The sequence below is a fragment of the Periophthalmus magnuspinnatus genome, chromosome 13, assembly GCF_009829125.3.
Source record: "Periophthalmus magnuspinnatus isolate fPerMag1 chromosome 13, fPerMag1.2.pri, whole genome shotgun sequence".
NCBI classification, from domain to species: domain Eukaryota; kingdom Metazoa; phylum Chordata; class Actinopteri; order Gobiiformes; family Gobiidae; genus Periophthalmus; species Periophthalmus magnuspinnatus.
Window position 1 is genome coordinate 4,172,500 of NC_047138.1, and position 25,227 is coordinate 4,197,726.

The 25,227-nt window shown below is 41.8% G+C and overlaps 1 protein-coding gene across 3 annotated transcripts in view; it reads right to left on the bottom strand.

The window, feature by feature from the left end:
* Positions 1-20,924, bottom strand: part of fli1 (Fli-1 proto-oncogene, ETS transcription factor) — a 35,772-nt gene extending 14,848 nt beyond the window's left edge. Inside the window, exons 1-5 of one of the 3 annotated variants that reach the window (XM_033976807.2) lie at positions 20,701-20,924; positions 19,521-19,593; positions 11,417-11,628; positions 10,196-10,347; positions 8,177-8,380 (exon numbers count right to left, since the gene is read on the bottom strand). In XM_033976807.2, coding sequence (XP_033832698.1) covers positions 8,177-8,380; positions 10,196-10,347; positions 11,417-11,628; positions 19,521-19,559 — 607 coding nt within the window. In that variant the 5' untranslated portion in view covers positions 19,560-19,593; positions 20,701-20,924. Of the gene's footprint in view, positions 1-8,176; positions 8,381-10,195; positions 10,348-11,416; positions 11,629-15,864; positions 16,116-16,216; positions 16,385-19,520; positions 19,594-20,700 lie in introns of those variants that run through there. The other 2 variants (XM_033976808.2, XM_033976809.2) reach the window with 2 other exon arrangements.
* Positions 20,925-25,227: the final 4,303 nt, after the last annotated feature.

Here is a 25,227-nt window from a genome sequence, read left to right on the forward strand (position 1 = left end):
GAGAGGGACTGAGAGAGAGGGAGAGAAAGAGAGATGGAGAGGAAGTGAGAGAGACTGAGAAAGAGTGAGAGAGACAGAGAGAGAGAGAGAGAGACTGGGAGAGAAAGAGACTAAGAAAACCTCAAACCAGCCCACAGAGAGAAAGTAAGAGAGGGACTGAGGCTGAGAGAGAGAGAAAGAGAGATGGAGTGAGAGAGAGTGAGAGAGACTGGGAGAAAGAGACTAAGAAAACCTCAAAGCAGCCCACAGAGAGAAAGAGAGAGGGACTGAGAGAGAGTGAGAGAGAAAGAGAGAGGGAGAGGGAGTGAGAGAGAGTGAGAGAGAGACTGAGAGAGTGAGAGAGAGAGAGAGAGAGAGAGAGAGAGATTGAGAGAGAGTGAGAGAGACTGAGAAACCTCAAATCAGCCCGTAGAGAGAAAGTAAGAGAGGGACTAAGACTGAGAGAGAGGGAGAGAGAGAAAGAGAGACTGAGAGAGAAGCAGAGAGAGAGACTGAGAGAGAGACTGAGAAAATATCAAACCAGCCTGCAGAGAAAGGAGCAGAGAGTGAGAGAGAAACAGAGAGACTGAGGGAGAGAGAAAGATGGAGAGGGAGTGAGAGTGAGAGACTGAGAGAGAGAGACTGAGAGAGATTGAGAGAGAGTGAGAGACTAAGAGAGACGGAGAGAGAGTGAGAGACAGACACTGAGAGAAACAGAGAGAGTGGGAGACAGGGAGAGAGACTTAGAGACACAGAGAGAGGCAGAGAGAGGGAGAGTCAGAGACTAAGAGAGACTGAAAGAGACTGAGAGAGGGAGAGAGAGAGGGAGAGAGGGAGGGAGGGAGACTGCAGCAGCTACACTGGACACGTCAGAATTCCAGTCTGTTCAGCCTATTTATTTGGATGGCCTCTTCCTCCTCCAGAAAACAAACTCGTCTTGTTAATCTGACAGCGCAGTGGGGGACTGGCCCGTGTTCCCCCTCGTCTCTCTCCTCTCTCTCCTCTCTCTCCTCTCTCACCTCTATCACATCTCTTCAGACTATGACACATTGCATAACATTTACAAACTACTTTTGTTTTTCTCTGGCCTTTATGACTGACAGCTCTTTGAGGGATTCTGCGACACGGCCACATATCTGAGACCTTTTAGGGCTCGTTGGACAGAGTGACAGACCTCTCCTGGGCCCCTGCTGTTTATTCTCTTGGGCTATATGATACTGTTGCTTTAAACATGTGGACTCTGTCAACAAACTCTGGATCCAAAGTCCTAGAGTTTTGGGCAAAACGCCACCAAAGAGTGGGAGTAAATTCATTCCAATGTCAAGAGTGTAGATAAAAGTGAAGATAGAAGTTAGTGGCCTATTACAACTGTCTCATGCATTCGTAATGGGCCAGTAGTTGCTTTTGGTTTCTATTTATACTTTCATTCATACTTAGCAGATTCTGGATGGTTCCTGGGATGTTTAGCATTGTACTACAGCTTTTACTTTTACTGCATTTGAACAAAACTTACTAACCAGGTCAGAGCAGACACCAAAAGTGATTTAGTGAGTGTCAAATCTCAAAGACTGCCTGAGTACCACTTAAAGAGTACCACAGTTTGAGAGTGCCTGACCTGATACATACTCAATCACTGACTTTTAAAGAGCGACGTGCTAATGTGGGTCGCGCCTTTAAAGGCAGAGAAGTGTCATTTTGTGTGAAGGGGCTAAGTCTTGTCAACGTACTTGCTTTTTTTTCTCGCTCAAGTGGTGCAAATGAAGCCAACAGATGGGACTTTTTTCTTACAATTTCAGCTTAACGTGTAATAAATACCAGTCTGTATGAAATAGCTTATTCCTATTGTCCGATAACAACTTGCACAATGTTCTTCTCAAGGTTCTCCGTTCGTTTTAATAAAGCAAATATTAAAAGTTTATAGGAAGCACAATGGAGACAAACCAACTCTGTGGTAACTTTGTCTATCGCGCGAGTGTCAGAACAAAACAAACACATTTATAACTTCAAAACGTAGCCAAATGCTTTAATAAAGTTTCAAATTGTGACTAAAATCATAGGTCTCGTGGTCATTAGTTGCACGTCGTTGTTTAACCTTTAGCAGGATTTCAAAGTTTTGCGAAAAAGTCAAGGAGAAAACTGTACAAAATGACCATTCTTTTCTTTTACAACAGATCCAAATGTTTAAATAGACCTCTACTCCTACTCCACCACACTGAGATAGTCTGTCTTTCATAAGTAACCCTCCTCAGACAACACAGGAATGGTGACTTGGAGCTACACAGCGCACAGTACAGGGCCCGGAGCCAGATGCCGAGGCCCCTGTGCACCAGTGATAATCTGCCAATAGAGAAAAAACCAATGCGAAAGTAGCTCCATAAAAATGTTGTGAAGAGAGAAGGCCTCTCCAGAAGTCCTTTCTCCTCACTCAGCCTTTGAGCACAGATGTTTATGGTCTGTATAAACTATTGAGTATGTCCCCCACTCTGAAGCAGGCAGGAGCAGAGACTTATCACTCTCCGGGACAAGACCTCCAACTGTAAATCCATCCAGACGTTTCAGAGCAGGCGACAGCTGCGAAACACTGCAGCGAAACACTGCAGCTCCTCTGGCTCATAAGCACCTCCAGATATTACGTAGACGTCACAAAAGAGCTGATGGCCTCGAGACGCGACGGCTAAAGCTACAGCGTGTTCTGGAAATTATATAAGGAATGAGGTATGGCCAAATTACTACGACGTCTCCAGAGAATAATCAAGATATTTTTAAGGATCACACATTGCTGCCACAGTTCTCTTGGAGCCGTCCTGGCGGGTCAACTGCCATTATCTTTCCCAAATGAGATATAAACACAAAAATGGAGGTTTGGCATGTATTTTGAAGCGACAAAACTGCAGTATTAGGGGTATAAGATATAAAAGTACCTGCCTTACTGAAAGAAAGAGAACGGCCCAAGACTTGCAGACCGACCGCGCTTTTCTGCAACATTTTAATCAGCATGGATGTGTATTTTAAGAAGCATTGTGTAACTTTTGAATTGCCTATTATCTGCTTTTCTGCGTGCACATGGTATTGCTTTACCAGAAAGCTGCACAATACGGCATTAAAGTCATCAAATATCGGAGACAAACAGGTAAGAACGCGTCTTTTTTAAGCTACGAAACGCCTGTAATTCAACAAATGCAGAAATGTTTAATGCTACACTGAGGAATATTCCAGGTAAAGTAATAAATACATGGATAATATCTGCGTGAAGACAAGCAGGTGGGGGAGCTCTGCGAGAAAAGTTGAATAGTCCTCTGTTAATTTGGTAAAGTTTGGAAAAGGAGGGGTAAAAATAGTGGAAAAAAAAGAAGAAAAATGTGGGGTACAGCTTTGATTGTTGATGTATTTTGAGCTTTTAACACTTTTAAACCATCACCAAGACCAGTTCTGGGTATAAATATGCAACGTTCCCTCTCACGCAGTACTGCAACAAAGTAAAAGTACTAAAGTATTGTAGTCAAGTAGAAGTTTTATGTATCTGTAAGTAAATTTGGAGACTTTTTACTTTGACTTGACTACATTAGAGGGCAGGTCTCTACGCTTTCTACTCCACTACATTTCTGAACACGACTGACACTTTTCATACGATTTGAGGGTTATTTTTTACCACGTTTTTGACAACATCTGACTCAGCTTTTTGAGTTTGAGCTTCAACTTTGAGCAAACAAAAATAAACTCGCAAAATTCATGAGAAAAATGTTGAAATTTGAACGACACGTAACACTTTAACAAATCAACAACACTAACGCTTTTGCTTGAGTCCATTTTTCCATGTGATACTTTTACTTCTGTGTCTGTACTTTTCCTTAAGTAACAAAACTGTATTGTCTGTGTACCGCTGCGCTGGCTGATACACAGTTGTCTTGTTTTCTGAGGTTTCTGCCGCTGCCCTGCTCCAGCACATGTGGTATCAAACGGACCTACATGGGTGCGATAAAGTAAACAGTCTACAGTCCCTCCCTGACAGACTCATTTGAACAAATTCTCAAATTGCAGCCCAAATTGAAAGCACATTGGTGGTGCGGGCGGCCATCACTTATAAAAATCCGGTTAAGTGACCAACAATGAAGCCAGAAAGTGCACGGGCAACTTCCCCCTGTTACTGCTCACAGCTGGGAGTGCAGGCAGACGCTGAAACGTTGTGGTGGGTGAATGTTACTTTAGAACAAGACAGGGTTTATTTATGGGTTAGTCTGAAGTGAAATCTGATTAAGCCTGACGTAGTATTAGTTTAAGTCCAAGCAGAGACTTACTGGTACTTTTGCCTCTGCTTTTGCCCTGATTCTATAAAAGTTCAAGCCTATATGCACTGCCTGGACAAAAAAGAAGTCGCCACCTGGATTTAACTAAGCAAATAGGTCCGAGCGTTCTGCAGTTGATCCGGTCTAGATTCAGCAACAGTCTGTGCTCAAAGAATGAGGTCAGCTGACACCTGAATATACTGAATGACCAGGTTTTCTTTGACAATGCCAGGATTCATCGGGCTCAAATTGTGAGTGGTGGAGACATCATTTTCACACATGGATTGTCCACCACAGAGTCCAGACCTTAACCCCATTGAGAATCTTTGGGATGTGCTGGAGAAGCTTTGTGCAGCGTCAGACTCGACCATCATCAATGCAACATCTTGGTGAAAAATTAACGCAACACTGGATGAAAATAAATCATGTGACGTTGCAGAAGCGAAATCGAAACAATACAACAGCGAATATTAGAGTGTGACCCTTTTTTTTGGCCAGACAGTGCACATATATATAGTCCTGGACTGTTTTATGCTGGTTTATTAGAGTTAAAGACGCACTATGTAACTTTTCTAGTGAGTGTCCTCTATCTGCTTGTCCCCCAGATGTTTCTGCTTCGTCTGGAATGCTCCACTATGACATTTAACGTGTCTATCTTGGATCTATTTTTCAGTTTTATTGCTAAACGTTGGAAAAAGCAATGAGTGGGCTCGCCTCTCCACAGACTTTACCAGCATTTTGACCTGGTGGCGTCTCCTCCTTGCTTCTCCTCACAGATATAGATGTATGTATGCACTGTACGCAATAGCATCTCCTCAACTTGAATGTATTTTTGAGTTTAACTGAAATAACGTGGATTGTTTTAGCTCCGGTTAAATCCTTTATCGTCTTATTCTTGAGGAAAAAAATACCATTCCAGCATCGTTCACATCGTAATACATTCTCTCTGTTTATCTAACATATGTTTATCTAAAGCGTGACAAGGCAGTTGAAGTTCTTGTACGGCTCGGGGCTGTGGAAGTGCATCCCTGCCCCACGCTGCGTGCACATACAGCGCTTAATGACTCAGAGGAATGTTAATCAGAGGCTCAATAAACAATACACTTATGGGATAAACACATGCGTATGAAATGATTGGGAGGTCATCTGGCTTTTCTATGAAGCATGACCAGCAACAAAAAGAGGAAGACATCACATGACCTGCAATCACTAATACTTTGAACCGCCTTTCCCTCTATTTCTGGCGTTCGTTTGCAGCTGGCGCGATGGAAACCAGGAGTCGTTTTTTTTCTGTATTGTATTTGTTTGTGCTTTTGGGGGGAAAAGCGGAACAGCTAGCTTCAGTCTCCAAATTATCAATGCTAGAGGCTAAGTTTAAACCCTTATAGCGCTGCCTTTTTCACGTCTAGATCTCTTTTAGCAGTTCATTTCGACATAGATAGCTTTCCTTGCCCGTAGGCCGCGAGTGTCAATATCACAGTTGTTCGCATCGCCCCTAAAAAACGTCCAAAACCAACTGGATTCATGTTGGGAAGCTATCCAAAGCAATTTTAACTGGCAAGTAAAGAGGATTCCCGAGACATCTCTTCTGTCTCCAAAACATACACAGCCTAAATCAGAAAAAGGGGCAGAGTCCTAAAGCCAATGGCCATAATAAAAACTGCTATGCGAAGTGTGCCCAACAGCGGTTAGACATATTCAGCTCTGCACAATGAGGCTGTTATACTCACGGCAGCCTTCTCTCCCTGCCAGTCGTGGTGCATCGACAAAACTGTTGACACCCACAAAACACAGTTCCCATTACGTCACGCTGGGACCATCGCGATTTTTTGGGAGTAATGTTAAATATAGTCCAGGCCATCATTCACTCCACCCAGCAGTGTCATGATACTCTGCAGCCACAGCAATGCAACTCCTTACTCTGATTATACAGTCAACAATGCCGTCTTTAGCCGAGCTTAAGCCCTGGTTTAGGTCTGGTCTTATTTGGATATGGTTTAGTCTAGTGTCAGGTACTTCATTTAAATAACACTGAATTTCTGTTTTTGTTTGTTTCCTTTTTTTGTGCTAATCTTGGTACTCTGGGTTATACTTCGGGCTGTGAGCTGGTTTAGTTCAGGTTAAATCCATGTTTTGACTTTCTCCAAGCTGTGGGTTACCTTCTTGTACAAGGCCAGTCCTCTACACGCCCAGAGCTGGAGAGTAACTAAATATATGTACAGAGAAATACGTATTCTAAGTACAATTTTGAATAAGTGCATTCTTGTACAGTTACTCTTTCATTTGATGGTTTATAAAGCTTTATTTCTTTGTAAAACCTGGAAGAAGCAGCAGATGAGTTGGTTTAAATGAGTTTTTTGGTGGTTGTAACACACGTCTGGAAACTGGACTGTTGTATTTTAATGTATTTTGTTTAATGGCGTCTTACAAACTCAGAATTTTTTTGTATACAAGACACAATCATAAAATACAGTCAGTCTTGTGGTCTGTGCACATTTTCCTTTTCTAATTAGTGCTGAATAAAAGCACAACTAAGCATTAAGTTGTTTTTTTCAAATCCTATGTCACTTTTTACAATATATATTAATGCTATAATGCAGCTGAATTAGTAGACAGTACGATACTCTGATTAGCCCATGTTTCAGGTTATAAAATACACTTTAATGCAGATATCCAGCGCTCTGTAATGTACTAAAAATGCAAAGTATACCTCCCAACACCGTGTACGCCCGGTGATGACGCTCACAGCTATGTACGCCGAGCCCTATTTGACTAAACATGTATTTTTGCCAACCAATATTGCTGTGAAATTTGCGTTCTTCCTCAGACAGCTGGCTATTAACCACCCAAAGCTGAAAGGATAGAAAGAAAACGTCTTCTTCTTCTCCTTTTTCCTGAACACTGTCCTGTGATTAGTCCAATTCACGTTCAGATCTACAGTCAAATCGATGCGGAACAGATAGAACGGTTCAGTTTTGGCTGCTCTGGTGGTAACTAGGATGATTGATGGCGAGACGGCTCTAAATTGTGTTGCCTTTATAGTAAATTGCAGATCATCTTTCTTTGCTGAACCGAACATAGAAAGCCTCAGTATTGGTCCTGGGGCGGTTCACCTGGCCTTCATCTGTGAGCAACATGTGGTGCAGGGGACCACTAAGTGTACGTGTCGGGATAAAGTCGATGGTTATCTGCACAGAGCTAGAAGAAAAACCCATTAACATTTCCACAGCTCTGTCTAGAACCTAGAAACCACTAAAGCTATGTTCATTTTCCGAGGAAATGAGTTAGTTTTGTTTGTTGATTTTACTGCTAAAGTCGTGGGCTGACAATAGCGTTACTGATCAATATTTCTTAATCGCAGGGTTTAAAAAAAAGGTTGCGTTGTTCCAAGTTACACTCCTTTCTCTGGGCTGTTCTCTGACTTCTTCGAGCGCACGGGGATTAGCAAAATAATTTATCCTAACTGTTATACCACATGTTCTTTGTCTCTATTGATTCAAGCTTAACATTGGGAAAACTGATATTGTGGTGTGTTTCGATTGAGTTTAAACGTTTTATTTCAGGGTCTAATATGTTGTTTATCTATTGGGACTAAACTTTTAACTAAACTTTAAGAAATATTTGGGTTGATGATGTTATTTTTGCCTGAAATGTTCATATTTGTCTAGTTTTTGTTCGATTTCAGGGCTTTTAAGTTGCGACTTGCGTTCGTACGATGACTAGGGTCCCCTTGTTGGCTCAATCGTTTGCGTTTTTGGAGATAGCTAGCTTAATTAATACCATACTGTGGAATATTACAGGCAAAACTATATGAGCAGGTGGGAGAAAAGTTACACTGCGAACCTTGAAGCCAGATGCTCTTTCTGTCACGACTTACACATCGTAAAATAAAGGTTTTCTTATGCGGGACTTACTTTCCCTGAGGTAATTGAGATGAGACAGGAGCACTTCGGCGTTGTACATGGTGGTGAGGCGGAGGAAGTCGTCCTTGCTCATTTTGCAGAGCTCTTTCCCGTCTGTGTTCTGAAACATAGTCGTGTCGATCTCCAACAGACCGTACTCCTTTATGGCCCACTCCAGCCACTGGCGCACATGATCCTGGGACCACAACAATGGGTCTGCAATTAGAGAGAGGAAAGGAATGGATTAGAAAGTTTTACAATGTTGATTCATCACACAGACTAGACACAACACACACCGCTGGATACACAGGCTGACTGCAACATGGCATGCAAATATAAATAATAGTTTTGGTTAAGCAAGAAAGGCTAGTTTTAGGCCAGTGTCTCGCTTTAAAAGGCTAAAACTCAACATTTTTCTACACTTTAATGGTCCTGTGTTACACAAAATGCACTTGTTTGCTTAAAGCCGTGTTATAATGTCGTTACCGCGCTCAAAACATACCTAGAGTTGTGTTTTGTTTTGTGAGTAACACTTTATTATTAGTCCGCCTTCATCTTCAAGGCTCAAAATGCTCTGTTCCACCTTGTGACGTCATGAAGTGGTAGTTTTCAAGTTTCCTTTTACCTTTAGTTCAGTAGAAATTGGTAATTCCAGAAGCTGAAATCATCCAAATGATTCTAGTGAAGGTGTATGGAGTTTAAAAGCACAGCGGAGCACTTCGTGTATCAACACATGATGACATCACAAGGTGGAACAGAGTGTTTTCTGTTTGAGAGAAAAACTCAGCTTAAATATGCAGGTTTTTTGCGTCAAACTTTGGTGAAAACGCAACTCCAGGTCAGTTTGCGGTGAGGAAACAGCATTAAAACATAGCTCAGAGCGTAAAAGCATAATATGGGTCTTTTAAACGTTCAAATGATCTGCTTTCTATCGATCGTGTAGTTAGAATTGTGCACTTTAATGACACTTTATAGCACACTCTACAGTTTTCTACAATCGTGAGAATATGTCAGTGAATCTCGGACAAGAAACAATAAACTCAACACAATCGAAATGTGTTTTTCTGCCTGCAAAAATGTTATAACAAGCTTTGTGTTTAATATTCTTCTTTATCTTCGTGCGTATCTGGATCACTGTCTGGACCTAGACATTTTCACAGGGCTGGAACTGCAGTTTGTGTCTAGTTTTACATTTATGAAGAAATTGGCAGTCACGAATACATTTCTACAAGCCAGCAATCATGTGTGCTCCCATGAGCGGCATAAAGTACGATACTTCACCCTGCGAGTGAGCTCTATAAAAAGTGTAAACCTTTTACAACAATGGCCATATAAAACTGAGACTGATTTTGCACCTGTGTGTTTTATGTCAAGGGGAATTATCCTGACTTGGACTAACTGGCTTCTGTTTATCTGGACAGTCCATGGTTACTGAAACACTGAAACCGCCAATCAGGTACGGTGCGTTATGACGTTTAAATGAGATAATTCAAGCTTCAGGTGTTTGTCGTTTAATCGATTAATCGGTCACTTGTGTCTTAGCCAAACAGTTCTTTTCTTTGGATCATAAGGACCGACATGAACCACATCAGACGGAGAAAACGCAGAGAACTAGCTTAAAATTTGGGAGGGAATTGTGATTTATTCAGTCTTTTTCCACAAATATGCAATTTTCTCGTGCTTTTCTTGTCTTGTCGGTGCAGTGGGTGAAATATTTGGTGGGATCATAGAGTTTTTGGTCTTTAGTCGAGCAAGTTTTTCTTTAGTTGATTACGGTTGCGTCTTTGAGATACTTTTAAACCTAAACGATCCTGTTGAAGGCGTACGGACTAGAAAAACACAACGGAGCTTCACGGATCATAGTAAAGGAGGCGGCGTTTTGATTTCTGCAGAGGGAGGTGGACTAATTATGCCGGATTACTCAACCGTGCACAAACAAAACAACTCAGGGCGTGTTGTTGATAATATTCCAGCTTCGTAACGTGGTCAGAAGTTGTAAAGGTCAGTGAAACATCGGTAGAGCGGACTGACCTGCCGGGACGATGACTCTCCTCTCATTGGTGGTCATGTTTGGGGGAGGGGCGCTCTTCTCATCCATGTAGTTTCCATAGTTCATCTGAGCTGTGTCACTACCCCCCACCATCTTATTACATTTACCCACACTGCAGTCCACTGGAGACTCCCTGCAACGACACACAGGGTTTAGCGAATACTGCAGCCGTGGACTCAACGAGCGGGTGAAATACGCCTAAAAAACAGCTCCAAGAAAGTTAGGACACAAGTTAAAACGATAAAATGCTAAATAAAATAAAATAATGCCTGGTTTTATCCTTCGTGTTGCATGGCAGGGACTTAAAAGCAGCTCATATTTGTTTAAGAGCTGCACAATACGAGGAAAAAACGAAACAAAACTAGTGTAAATACTGCGACAACAATATGTTTAAATATTTTGTAAAGTGTAAAGTTAGTTTAAGTGATGTCTAAGTAAATGTAGTAAAACACTGTACTTAAGTAAAAATTGTAGGTACCTGTACTAGTGGATACTTTTACTTTTACTTCACTGCATTTCATGTTCAACTCTACTGTTTTTGATCAGGACTGAAAAGTGAAAGTATTTTTTGTGATAGTTTGAGACCTGCAGAAAAGTCTGAGGGTTTATTTTTAACACACAAAAAAATAAATAAATAAAAACAAATAAAAGTACAAATAAAAACAGCTCAAAAAAGCAACTGATTCAATTGTTTCCAGTGAATAAAATTCAGCACAAAGTCTCTGCAAAATTTGTTTACTTTTTACTCCTGCACTTGAATACTTTTACTTATATAGTTTTTTCAGGTGATACTTTTACTTGAGTATTTTTTTGCTCCAGTATCTGTACTTTCACTTAAGTTTCACAGTTGAGTATTTCTCCCATCACTGATTAGTTCAGTTAAATTACAGCAAAAAATGTAACATATTTAGACGACTAAACCAACAAACAAACAAAAAAGTATTATATATTTTGCCTTCTATATTCATTACTAGAATATGTCCAACAAAAAAGTGTTTTTTTGTGTTATATTATGGATATCGTGTTGTTTAATGTCACGATACTGATATTTTTGTGGAGAAATAAAACACCTTGACATAATGTACCTGCAGTAAACTTCAAACAGCCTCATAAAACACAGTCAAACATTAAACTCTCCATCACATCGTGTCCATGAAGGTGCAAACATCGACCGTAAAGTGAGTCGCCTCGTCTCTAATCACCTGGACCCGTTCATGTGCTCATATTCACGCTTGACGTTGACCCGCACTGGCTGGTTGATCCACTCTTGTTGCGGCGGGAGGGAGTTGATCTTGTGTGTCTGACCGTAGTCCTGTGCTCCAGACGCGGTCATGTCCGTCTTTGGGAGGGGGGCGGCGGCGGCGTACGGAGGCTCAAACAAGGACTGGTCTTCACTCACCACTGATAACGCCTCCTGGACACAAATATTACCATTATTAATCAGCGTTACCATGGTTACGTGGTTCCTGCGCTGTTCAACGTCACCGTACTCTGGCGTTTGTGAGGTTATGTTGTCGTTTTGCACATGCTAGCTGCCTGATCTGTTACAAAGTGGATGCCTTGCTCATTGACACAACGACAGACAGAGTTGAGTGGGGTAAAAAACAGATACTACGATACTGCGCCCCCTATTGGTTTGCACATAGCTTAGGGTAAAATAAATGACCTTTTCCTAGAGCTGTGCAATTAAAAAAGTAATTTTTCACTCAAACATGTATTTTATTTTTATTTCAGAACTTGAAGTATACAGATTTTGAGGAAGTATGCAGTTTTGTAGTAAAAGTAACACATGAAAAACTCTACCTAAGTAAGAGTTTTAAAGTAACTGTTTAAAAATCCTTAAGTACCTGTTTGAAAATGTCTTTAAAGGGTAAAAAAGTTAAATTTGGAGATCCAATAAAGCTTCAAGTGTACTGCAGATACTTAAAATGTACACGTAACTGCAGTACTTTACTAGTTTTACTTTGTTACATTCCACCAGTTCTTTTAATAATCGCCATTTAACACAAAAATACTCAAATTTCTTCCCCCAAAGACTCAACTCTGCTCCAAACCACATGCTTTTACTGACAGATAAAAAAAAAAAAAAAAACTCAAACTGGTTATTAACGATTAGAAAAATGACAGACTCTCGATAAAATCTAATAAATGACTTTTTCCGTGATATGATGAGATGTTGTTATTAGATCTCGTACAGCGCTAAGGAATGTCTATCTTGTGAGTAACCCAGCCCAAGTCTTGTGACCCCTGAATTTTCTCTTGTGTATTTTTGTTTAGAGTAATTATGTGTACTTACAGCTCATATCAGAGCTGCCATCCCAAATACATCTGTGTGTTTACAACCCACATTACAACTGGAGCTTCCTGTTGATGCTAAAAGAACCATCCTGCCCCACAGAGACCGTCACACGAGGCTCTGCACCTTTATGTGTGCGCCAGATTAAAGTGCGGTTATGGGACATGGTTTGATTAAGAAATGGCTGAAGAAAATAAAGTAACTATACTCACAAATGCTACAATATTCCTGATGAGAAACAGGACAAATATTTCTATACAGTTCTCTTTTCTTTTCTTCTTCCAGCTCTCAGTTCAATTACAACAGCCTCTCAGTATTTATGTCAGAACAAGAATTTAAAGCTGCTGTCCGTAACTTTATTAGATTTTTTTTTACCAGTAGATGGCAGATGTGCCCTCCTGCTCTCACCTGGCTGCTGAAAAATGAACCCAAAGTCAGTTTAGTCCCATAATGCACTAAATAAAGTTCACATAAGTGAACAGCAGACACACTGTTATTCACATGTAACTGCACAGACTCAACTGGGCCATATATTTTATGCCGTTTCTTGCACATGGACTCTCAAAGTGGATTAATGCATGTGTAATCGTAGTGTCCAGCCTCTGACGTGTGTGTTATGTCTGGGCCTGGGGCTTTCCCTGATCTCAGCTTCAGACTCAACAGAAGCTCTCAGGTCACAGCTGAAGCAGCCCTCTCTCTCCTGTGTCGTCCCGACACAGAGAGCAATGTAACTTTATTAAAGAAAACAAACATGGCCACTGCAAACAGGCAGAGCTATTACTATGGCTCTGAGCAAACGCCACACTCATGTTCAGTGTCGCACACGGCACAAAGAGAGTTTCAGTTTTTTAAGTTTCAAATCTGAGATGATAAAAATACAACTGGAGCTTTGTGTAAAATGTTTGCATTTGAATGAAAGAGAAAAGTGAATAGAACAAATGTACAACATGTGAAAGAAACAGAAGATAACAACAAAGTTTGACTTTGCTGTACAATCACTTGATTGTATTTACCACTGCCAAGGCACTGTCCCTATCTCGCAATGGAAAATATACACTGCCTAAACAGTTTAGGGGTTGGATGCTCCTCAGAAATGGTCAGTTTATCGCTAGGTCCATATCTTAAAGATTAATAATTAACATCCAGAAAAGTAATGTCTCTAAAATGAGTGACTCTGTCCTTGGCTCATCTCAGACTTGGGGTAAAATAGCTGACATTTATCTGTGAAAGCACACTTTCACCAGCAGTTTTTTACCTCGCTCAAACTTTTCCACAGTACTACAACACACACAGAACGTACTGACTGAGGAGAAATACAGAAAATAAAAACAATATGTTGTATATGAAGTGAAATGATAACTGTGATGCTTGTGTGGAGGATCAGGTCTGAGTCTGAGGACATCTGGATCTGATACGATCATATGGCACAGCTTAGACTGAGAGCTGTCTAATCCCGCAAGACTGAATTATTTCATTTCAAAATGCCACATTTCCGCTCCAGGCGAAAGGCTACTTGATATTCACAGATCAATATTTCAACCAAGTCCTTTTCCATTCTTTAGACTTATTATATAGTCTTTTCTCCTGATCCTCCTGATCTGACTTTTACTGCAGGGCCATTCCTTTCAAAGACTTATCATGCAACCAGAAAGTGTTCAATGGTCTGTGTTTTCTGAATGAAAAAGCAATACTATTCAACATATTCAAAAGGAAATACAAAACACTGGTTATTGGTCCCAGGTACATTTCACACAAACCTACTGTTATAAAATACTACGTGAGCTGTGATAAAGGTTGTAAAGGTCATGAGTAAAGTATTCTTCATATTGGCCTTTGAATGTGAAAAGTGTAGAAGCTGAATGACTTTCAGACAGGTCTCTGTAGGTAAACTAGGAGCAGGTACTGTCTCACTAAAAATAGCTGCTGTGATGATCAGCTGTGTGGCTCTGGTGGCAGAATAAACTATCGAGGCAGAACACACACCCCGTCTGGACACGATAACATGTAGAAGAGTGAGGGCATGTCTCACTGTGGTGGATAAGGGCTCACTCCACTATTCTGACTGTTACATTGACATATCAGGTTCCACATTTGGAGCCTTGATTGGCAAGTGGTGACCCAAGTGAGCACTGATAGTGCTGCCTCCGTACTGCTGTACAATATGAACGTTTAGTTCAAAATACTGCATTTAAAACACTAATGTGGACTTTTTATGAATATGATACATATTTTGTATTTTATTTTAATAAAGATTAGCCTGGTGACAATGTCAGAGACAAAGGAAATGAGCCAAAGCCCCACACAGCTCTGTGTGTGTATGACACCTGCTGGGAGCTGCTTCTGTTCTGTTTACATCGGCTCTGTCTATCTCTCCAAATGCGTCACGACGCACGGCTGGATGCAGTGCGCAGCATCCAGACTCCACGTGTGTCTGTTTGGCCATCACACACTGCACAGCCCTGGCAGGAGCCATCCGGGGGGGCACATTCCTGTCCTTTGTTTTAGGAGGAAAAGGAAACCTGTCAGGAAAAGATTGTGTAGAACAGGAAACTCTCATGGCTAGAGAGCCCTTCCTTTCTTTTAGAGCATGTGAATTCAGCCACAGCGGCCAGTCATCTACACCCGAGGACTCAATTATGATTACATTCTACAGAGTAACAAATACAAAGACTGGCGGGTCTGTGCTGCGTGCCATTCATCACAACACAAACCCCGTGCACGAGGGCTGAGTGGCAGCGTTTAAAACACGGCTCTCTATATACAGCTCCACATATTTGTCTGGCCAACGTTTACACTCTTCCAAAAGTCACACCACACCCAGCCGCCACAACCCGCTACTTTAAGTCTCCAAAAGAAAACACGCAGCTTTTCAGCATCCGCGGGAGTAAATGCAGATGCTTCTGGAGGACACTTGACTGAGTGTGGCTGCTTCAGTGTCTGCAGATATAGATCCACACTATGGGCACATTGGGCACGTTCACATCTGGCAGCTACAGCGGCCATAATGCATCTGGAGTCTGCGTGTGGACGCAGCGAGGCCACGTTAATACAGAGCTTAAACATTTCAAAACAGTTGAGTAACGCTCATTGTGCAGCCCTGAGGTTAAAATGGTGCAAACTTAGTTACAAAATGATGGTTTCACGAAAAGAAACGACTCGCTATGGAATGGGACTGAATGTGATCGATACACGGAGAACACATCAGGTGAAATCTTTTCTAACCACGACTTTGTGAGACGCAGAGCCACGCCAGTGTTGCGCAGCTCCGCACGTCTCATCCAGCGGCACATCCACTCACGCTGTTGCTCAACTCCAGCTGCCCAGACTAAACCGTTAAACTGAAGCTTTACTTACACCTTTATGCGCGCACAGTCAACACATGACGCCTCAGACAAGTCCTTCTGTTTCCCACACGCGCGTAAAAGTAACAGCTCGTTCAGGATGGTTCCGCCAAATCCAAAAATCCCGATTAGAATCCACAACTGTCCATTTGAGCGGGAAGTTTATTGAAAAAAGAAAAGGCGATCGTAAAGAGGAAAAGGGAAACTGTTAAAGCTCCGATTTACAAACAAAAAAGCCGCTCATCGGCGTCAGATCCGCGGCTCCACTCCTCACGGGAGCAAATCAACCCATTGCTTAAAAAAGGAGGCGCAACTCCGAAAAAGCTGTCTCCCACAAACTCCTACACCCCGCTCTCCACCCTTACCTTAATAGTTCCGTCCATTTTGAGCAAATTTCAGCGGAGCCCGACAATATCCCAAACATGACACGCTCCTGAATTAATTCCAGCCCCCGGTATGCGGCGCGCAGAAAGAGACACTTTTACCGGATTGGCTTTTTTCTTTCCTCTAAATTTGGGAAGTGAAGTCACCGCTGTTGAGAAGGAAGCTGTGTGTCACCGAAAGCCCTGCCTTCAAAAAAGCAGGATACTGTCCCAGGGAGATAAGCAGGGAAAACAATTGAGTGTTCGCTCCGCTGTTATGTTTTTCTCCTCGGAAATATTTACAGGATGGCTGCCTGCGCTGCACAGACACTGAGGACCGTTTTCAGAATGGTGTTTTGCTTTCCCAGTAATAGCACAGATGGTGTTGAGGAGTTTAGGCTACACTTTTTAATATGTATTTCTTATATTTTTCATGTTTTACACCACTGTGCCATGTCTTGCTTTGTAGAGGATTTTTGGCACAGAACTTTAAATGAGTTTCGTGGGTTTTCAGTGTAAAAACTGGTTATTTTCTGAAGATAAATCCATGACCAAACGTTTATATTTCTCATAGTATTACTCCTGTTTGTTGCATTTCACTAAACCTGTTAAGTTTTCCTAACACACAATGTGAAAAGCCAAACGTTTCTGATCCATACGTGCGCACTACAACTATTTTTGTGTTTCTCTTAACTTCTCACCCCTTTCCTTCCCACTATGAAATTGCCCTCATCAATTTAAACATATTTTCAAGACAGATGCGTGACTGGAATCCAACATCCAAGAGTGAACCAAACGTTTAAAATGACTGAGGGACCCAACACAGTCACTGTTCTGAGGGAAACAGTCGAACTTTTCTGTGGTCCCTGTGTGAAATGTACAGGTCCGTTATAAGGAACACTCTGAGCATTAAGCCCAGGGGAGAGTCTGCAGCGCGCAGCAGCGACTGACAGCGGGGTCGGCCTGTCTGCTCTCAACTTGGGGGTCTACTCGGGCTGAGGGCCCCCACCCTTGGGACCGTCACATCTGGATCCTGCTATGGGTCAAGGCTTCTCCTGCCTGAGGCCAGTTCAGCCTCGTGTAATTAAGGGAGACACCTTGTTTAACTCTTTACTGGCTGCTTTGTGCACTTTTGTTTTTCTATACATTCCAATGTCTGAATCTGTCTTCACTGGCACTTTTATTCAGTGGTGCGCAGTAGTGACACAGGAGCACGTCAGGACTGCTGCTCTGTGCTTTTATTTACCAGTCTCCTCTTTTAAATCAGACTTCTGCGTATCGTTTTAGGATTACAAGAGCCGGCTCCAGGTTCTACCAAGTCCATAATGAATCCAGTGGTAACAAACATTTTGGAAGTCCAATAAACAGATGCTGGTTGGTTTACACAGTGAACCACAAAACATCTGGATTGACGCTGGAACTAGACAGCCAGACATTTCTGCGATGCACCACGAGCCAGTAGCTGCGCGTCAGGGCAGAGGGCCAGAGGAGGGCGGACACTGCGTCAGCTTTATGTTCAGGAGGGTTTAATAGGCTCAGTGGTGTAGGAGCTGATGGTATAGATGACACACTCACAGCCAAACCACCAGACAAAAGTTTATCACAATATGTGTCAACCACATGGCACCAAAGTGTCACTGACTTTTATTTTATACCATTTTAAAGAGACACAAACTATGTCCTGCAATAATAAGCAAATGATTCTATTAATCACTGTTCATGTGTTTATTTTTACAGCAGATATTTTCTTTACAGACTTTGGGGAGTGATGTTAGACCTGCTGTGTGCAGCCTCAAGTATTTGGCCTTTTTTGGGCTCATTTATTGATGACACTGGGCCACAACAAGCATTTTTAATTATTTACATTGAGATGATATAAAACCTATTTTTATGAATTAAAATTTTGCCCCGATTATTATTATTATTATTATTATTATTATTATTATTAGTATTATTATTATTATTATTATTATTATTATTATTATTATTATTATTATTATTATTATTATTATTATTATTATTATTACTATTATTATTACTATTATTATTATACCTCATATTTGTATTAAAGTAAGTGCAGCTCTGAGCAGGCCAGTCCTGACAGAGTCTGCTGTGCGTATAGAGAACTGTCTGGCCCCTCGCTCCAGGCCATAATTAATTTGAGATTTATTTTTATTGGAGAGTTCCAGTCTCGCCTGGCCTTAACCAAACAAAACCAAATGCTGGGCCGCAGATCCACCTCAATAAGGAATATTCTTTGTACATTCTGTCTCGGAGCGTGCCACACTTTGCGCGCGCATTAACGCGTGGCTGCGCCACTTGGTGCAGTTGTTTTGTGGACTGTGAAAACAGAGAAACCAACTCAATCAGACAGACGCCCAAAGATGATTAAAAATAGCAATAAAACGCCCCCGTTTCAACCTTTCAACTTAATTGATTTCTGAAGCAGCTCTTCTTATCTGGACTGCATTTAAAATGAATATTTTGAAGTCAAACATTTAGGACAAAACGCCAATTGTTCTTAGCCTCGACGCGCCAAGTTCCCTCCTTGGATAAAAAGGCCTCTTATTCAAAGAGGAAATCACTTTTCCAAACATTAACACTTTATCCGTGACCAAACAGATCAACTCTTCAACGCACAATACTCCATTTTATTAGACTATACTTAAAAAAAACAAATACATCAGGCACGAGCCACAAAAGTGCACTTTAAGCACTATTAAAACACTATTAATAAACACTATTAAAACTATTAATAAACTATTAAACACTATTAATAAACTGTTAAAAAACCCAAAACATTAATACACACTATTCCACACTATTAAACTCCAAACACACCTGGCACCAGTCAGTGCGCGTGCGTGACGCAGGGCCACAATGCTTTGTGTCAGGAACAATAAGGGCCTGTTCCAGTGGCTCTGTGGCAGTTACAGGTGAGAGCTGTGCCATGTTCAGATGTGAAGAGCAGATGTGCTGCTCAGAGGGTTGTGTTTAACAAGAGCAAAGAGCAGAAGGAGAAAAAAGAGTCAGACAAATGTTTATATCAGAGAAATAACGTGTAGTGACACCGCAAAGGCAAGAAATCATACAGGAAAAAACACAAACATAATTTAAACAGACTAAAATATGAACAGTGTGAGACAACAGGGACATGAGGAACAAGATCACCTCAGTCACTTCAAACCTTTGGCTGTGCAATAACTTTAAGGTCATTAACAACAGTAAATGTGGAGAGAAACAGTCAAATAAAACATGTGTCTCTTGGAGAACAGGCCTGAATCCTGAATGAAGGTGGAGTCTTTACCTTTACGTAAGAAGACGTGTCAGGAACAGTCTGAAACATGTTGGAGGCACAGCCAAAGTGTCACCACAGGGACCTGCAAAAGAACGAGAACAGGCAACATGTTTATGCTTTAACTTTGAATGATCCATCTGAGCTGTTTGAGTCTGCACAAATGCAAATGTTTTGGGCCAATGAGAGATAAAGTTTTAGAACCTTTGCCTCATGCATCATAACACACTGTTCTAACCAGAGGGAATAATAAGTTTGAAATGGTTAAATGTGCAGTCACAGTCGCGCTGGAGTAGCACAGAAAAGATGAGGGCCCCAACCCAACCCCCATCACGTTTCCCCTGAAGCTTACCACATATTGAAACACTTTTCGCTTTAATAAGTGCAGCTTACAAAGTCTAGGGTGAAAGGGCACTTAGAGGACGGTGTCTTTAGCCCTTCCCTCTCTCAGCAATTATTAAGGAGGCTGTGGCATGTGCGCCATCACGCAAAGTGCGCCATCACGCAAAGAGCTGGCCACCAAAACAAACAGAGAAGGAAGACAAAATAATTTAAGACAAACTTTATTGGTTGGGTATATTTCAAAGCTCCATTATTTTTCACTGCGCAAATGTAAGTGCAGAGAAGATGCAAACTATTAAATTGGATTCCGTCATAATTATGCGCCAAATGGGTTCAAGACCTGCATCTGTCCCGTTTAATGACAAATTACACACAGAGTCTTTATGAACGTGGCACTAACTGACCGCTGCCCAGTCCTGCAGGCGCACTCAGGACTCGTTCCATAAAGTTTCCCCAAAGTCTCCAGTTTGTGCAGGGTAAAAGCGCACGGGACGCGGCATCTGTGGCCAATTAGGCAGAGGCGGACTGTGAATAACGGCGTGAACCTTCCTTCGAGACAGCCCAGTGGGCCGGGACCCCTCTTGTGTTACATTTTAAGCATCTTACCTCGCAGTTATCCATCATACCAGAGCCAACTGATTTCTGCCAATGTGAACTCCAGTTTTTAGTTGTTAGAGGAGGCGGAATGTGCAAACGTGTCTTTATTGCAGCGTTTTTCCCTCAACAAAACACTTTACATTTAACAAAAAAATCTACAATCTCATCAAACTCTCGTCCCGCAAAGCCCACATGCACGTGCACAGACTTTGCGCCGCGCAGAGCTGCTCCAGACGCACGTCACGTCACTCACCTGTCGTTACGCGCGCCTCGTTTGATCCCGGTCGTTCCTTTTTACGCACGGCTCCTCCTCAGATCTCGCAGTAATTAGTCCCGTGCAGCTCAAGCCGTTTCCAGACGATGATGAAGACGATGATGACAGTGAGTTATTTTTTGAAGGAGCGAAAAGGCGCAGAGCTGTATGAATGGAAATGTTACAGCGATGGGAAAGAGGCGACCAATGAGCGGAGAGAAAAACCTCCCCTCGCTTTGCTTTGTGAGGCCACTGAACCATGAAATAAGGGGGACGCAGACAGAGAAAGCGCGTCATAAATCTGCTTTATAAAGTGTTTAGAGAAGGAAAGTGTCGATAAAAATGGTAAAGATATTTTTATTGGTTTACGGCTGCAGATAATTAACATGTAGGTATTTCCCCGTGTACAGTAAAATAAGACTGACAGAGGAAGGTGGTTCTTAAGTTATTTGGATGTTTTAACACTTTTCAGACATTAAATAAACCTCTGCTAATACAAGAAGAGACATAAGGCAATGTTAGTCCATGGACACGTTCATTTCCACTTTTACGCAATTATATGTTTTGTTCCAGCGCAGAAATACGAATAAATAAACATCACACATTGTTTTATTTTGGTCTAATTTATTGCTACTATTAGTTATTTAAAAGTACAGTTAAAATTTGTGAATGAAGCATTGCCAGATCCCAATAATGCATCCCCCCTGTGCGTAATTCTCTTTTACGCACGCATGTTCGTGTCTTTTCTAATTTGCACTTTCCCGCAGGAATAAAACAGCAACAAATGTCCCTCTGAAGAGTTTGTCTTTTCCTGCTCGGGTGACCCCTCTCACTTCACTAACTTCATTTCCTTCATGTTTGTCTCCTTCGTAAACGAGGAGTCCCCAAAAGGATGTGGGCCAACACACTTTGGGGAAAGTCACCCAACCGTGGCACTTTACAGCCTCATCAAGGTCGCAATTTCACACTCTGAAAACTGAAATTTACAAGTAGTGAGGAACTTTTCAATTATACTGCAGCTTTCCAGAACAGGGTGAGACTTCTGCCCGTGTGTTTAACCGAAAATGAGTTCCTTTATAAATGTAATCCTTTGTTTATTCCTTGGCACAATTAGTATCCAGTCATTTTACAATACAAGCTGGGGTCATCTGGTGAAATGCTTGCCTTTCATCACCCTGGACAGCTTGTTTGTTGCACAGTTTCCTAATGCAATGATTAAGAACAACAGCACTGATAATAGCGTTCCCAGCCTAAAACAATGGGCGGAAATGGTTACATCCGTTTTACTGAAAAATGGCATTCAGGCGCATGGTGTTTTGCCTTCCACAGGATACAGTAGGAGAGGGTTTCTAACACATATGTACAACAGTTATTAAAATGAGTTCAAAAACTAATACTTGCTGTTTGAAATTTGAACATTAACCTTCATTGCAGTGTGGGATGGGTTAGATTTTATAATAAAGTCACATGTTTGGGGGCAGGAGAGCTGGTTCTTGTCAGAGCTCTGTGTTGTTTTACATTATTCCGTCTCAAATGGTTGTGAAAATATTAGTTGAAGTGAAACATTTGGCATTTTGGTTCATCTGTGGTAATGCAGATCTTATTATTATGATTTTTTTTCACCTTAATTAGCTTTACATGTGTTAAAAAGTGTGCTGTGTTCCCATTGGAGGTACATTCTCAGCCTTCATGTCTCCGCTGATGCCAACTAATCTCCCATCAGCAGTAATATATGCAGTCCAGTGTGTCCTCACTTCAGAACTGACGTCTCAGGGGGGATTCAACCCAAAAACGGTCACATTTGAGATGCTGCGGCCGACCTACAGACATCTTTGATTATATCGCTCTGACTAAATGAAGCTCCCAACTCAGAACTGTAATGACTTATTTATTTTGTTAAATGGGGGCTACCCAAGAAGATCTGGAGATGGAGACCGAGCCCATTCCAGCCTGCGTCCTGCTCCGTGGGGACAAAGAAAATGTTAGTGTGGCACCAGGGAAGGCAGGGCACGACTCAGATCTTTTCACGCAAACTTCAAACTCGCAACGGCTAAACATGCAACGGGTTTACGTCAGAAGGCACAAACACTTGATTTGGAATGTGTGATCTTCATTTTATTTGCAGTTTCTTTGAAGGAACACTGTGTACCTCGAGTTCACCACCTGCTTTTCCTCCACATGTCTTTAAACGATCTTATATTTATTCAGTGCTTCGATACGTTCACCTTGTCCAGCTCGCCCCACCCGTTTGTCCCTATGAAATGAGATATTTTTTATATATTGCGGGACATTCTTGGCAAAGCAATAATGTTTGACTGGAGCTATGCAGGTGGCGGGCCCTCAACCACAAAAATGGCACCTGTAAGTACTTGGGGTAAGCTACTTTTGTAAGGTACTTGAGGTGTTACGCTCAACGAAACAACAGGATGCTTTGAACTACAAAACCTCTAGACCAGGGGTGGGCAAACGTTTTGACACACGGGCCACAGTGGGTTCTAAAATTTGACAAAAAGGCTGGGCCAGAAAATATATATATGTACATATTTGTTTTAGAGATTTGGCCTGTAACATGTAACAAAGCAGGAATACGCAAGACTCATTGTACAAATTGTTTTCCAAATAGTTGATGTATTGAATTTCAGTTAAATAAACACTTTGAACAAGGTTTACGCTTACCTATTTTAATATAATTTGGTCGTGCTCGATGGACCGGATTAATCAACCTAAAGGGCCGTGTGTTGCCCCTGGGCCGTAGTTTGCCCATGTTTGTTCTAGACTGATTTTGGTGCCATTATTTTAAGTTTATTGTATATTTTAGCCTTTTACTGTGTTTTATAAGTTTCATCTTTCCCTCAGGTTGGCAAAGCAATTAATTCTCCTTTGTGTTGTTTTATATAATAGATATTTTTCTGTATAATATTCATTTACGTGCGCGCTGGAGCTTGCAACATACTGGCCACGATACTCCTTATAACAGCGTTTCACACAGTTTACAAACACACTATATCAAAATGTTGAAAAGGAACAGCTTCAGCAAAGTCTCAGCTAAAAAGAAACCTATTTTTGTCATAAACTCCAGCTCTATTTACAGAAGAACTGTCTCCTCTACGGTTGAACTTTTGGATCCAGTCACTTGTGATTGTCCAGCGCATGACCTCACCCAATCATCCTCTTGGTATTCTCGCCTCAGGGGCCGATGCAGAGATGGGTCTGTGGATCATGGATGTTTGAGGGACAACATGTGGCGTCGAGACAAAGTGCATGTCGCTGTACAATAGACTCTGGTATGTGCTGCACCCACAGATGTCGTCCTGCTTATGGAAAACAGCCAGTCAATATCTAGCCACGGTTGTGTTTTATAATCTATGCATGGACTTCTTTCATTTCATTCTTTCATTTGTTTTTGTGGACACACCCTGACTCCACTGGCATGTACGACTAAGGTGCTCGCTGTCCTGATTTTAAATGAGTTTTTATAGCCCGGCAGCAGTCATCTCAACATGAGGCTGAATGAATCCTCTGGAAACGGCTGGTTCTGTGGAAAACACAAGGTAAGTGAGAGCAAGAGGAAAGCAACACCAAGCAAAAAACGGAGCTGATTCTTTGCTCTATAAATCCACTGACCGCTCATCATTCAGCAGCATTTTAAAGAGCTCCTAAAGCAAAATACTGGCTGAAATGAATATGCTGTCACTTCTCATTTAGGTCTGCCCACCAGCTCCATAAGAAAAGTGTTGTTCCCTGAAAGGCAGCTACAGCCCGAGCTCTCAGGTTTAGGGTTTACCCCTGTCCCACATTCTCCTGGCTTTTTCTTTGAGGCCCGTGTCTCCCGTTCCTCCCCCACGTCCCCCCAGACATGTCTGACAGGCTGAACTCGATGTGGGCTGCTCAGCAGACTACAAAAATCATTCATCTGTGCCTTCAGACGGTCAAATCTGGATCTAATAAAGGGGCTCGCCTATTGATCCTGTTCATATAGAGTGGTGTTGCGTTACACGGCCACTAGGGGGCTCTGTGGCTCAACATTGCAGTGGCTCCTTTTGTGATGGGACAATAGACTCAACTATTTAGGTTATATATTTGTCCATATGTGTTAGTCTTGAACTTTTAGCATCATAACTTTTAGAATTAAAGATTAGTTTTACTGTAATTATATTTTTATTTTCTCCAGTTTTATTTGGCTGTAAAGATCTTGATACAAACAAGGGGACAGTTTTTGAAATGTTTGATGCTGATTATAACATTCTCCTTGGTGAAATGGACAGTCTAAAAAAGTCATCAGGTTTCAAAAGCACAGAGAGGTGAAATGAACACCCAGAATGCACCAGGAGAGAAATGGAGAGTGACTCAGAATGACTTTAAGGTTTGTGTTTGTGTGTGGGTGAGGGCACTACCCCAAACGCCTGGGCAAACCACAACATTCCACCGGCTCTTAAAGAGACAGAGCGACGCTGTCATCGCGCGGATTTGGGAACTAAAGTGTTAACATCTGGATCTGGACAGGACTGGTCCAGACGCACGAGACGC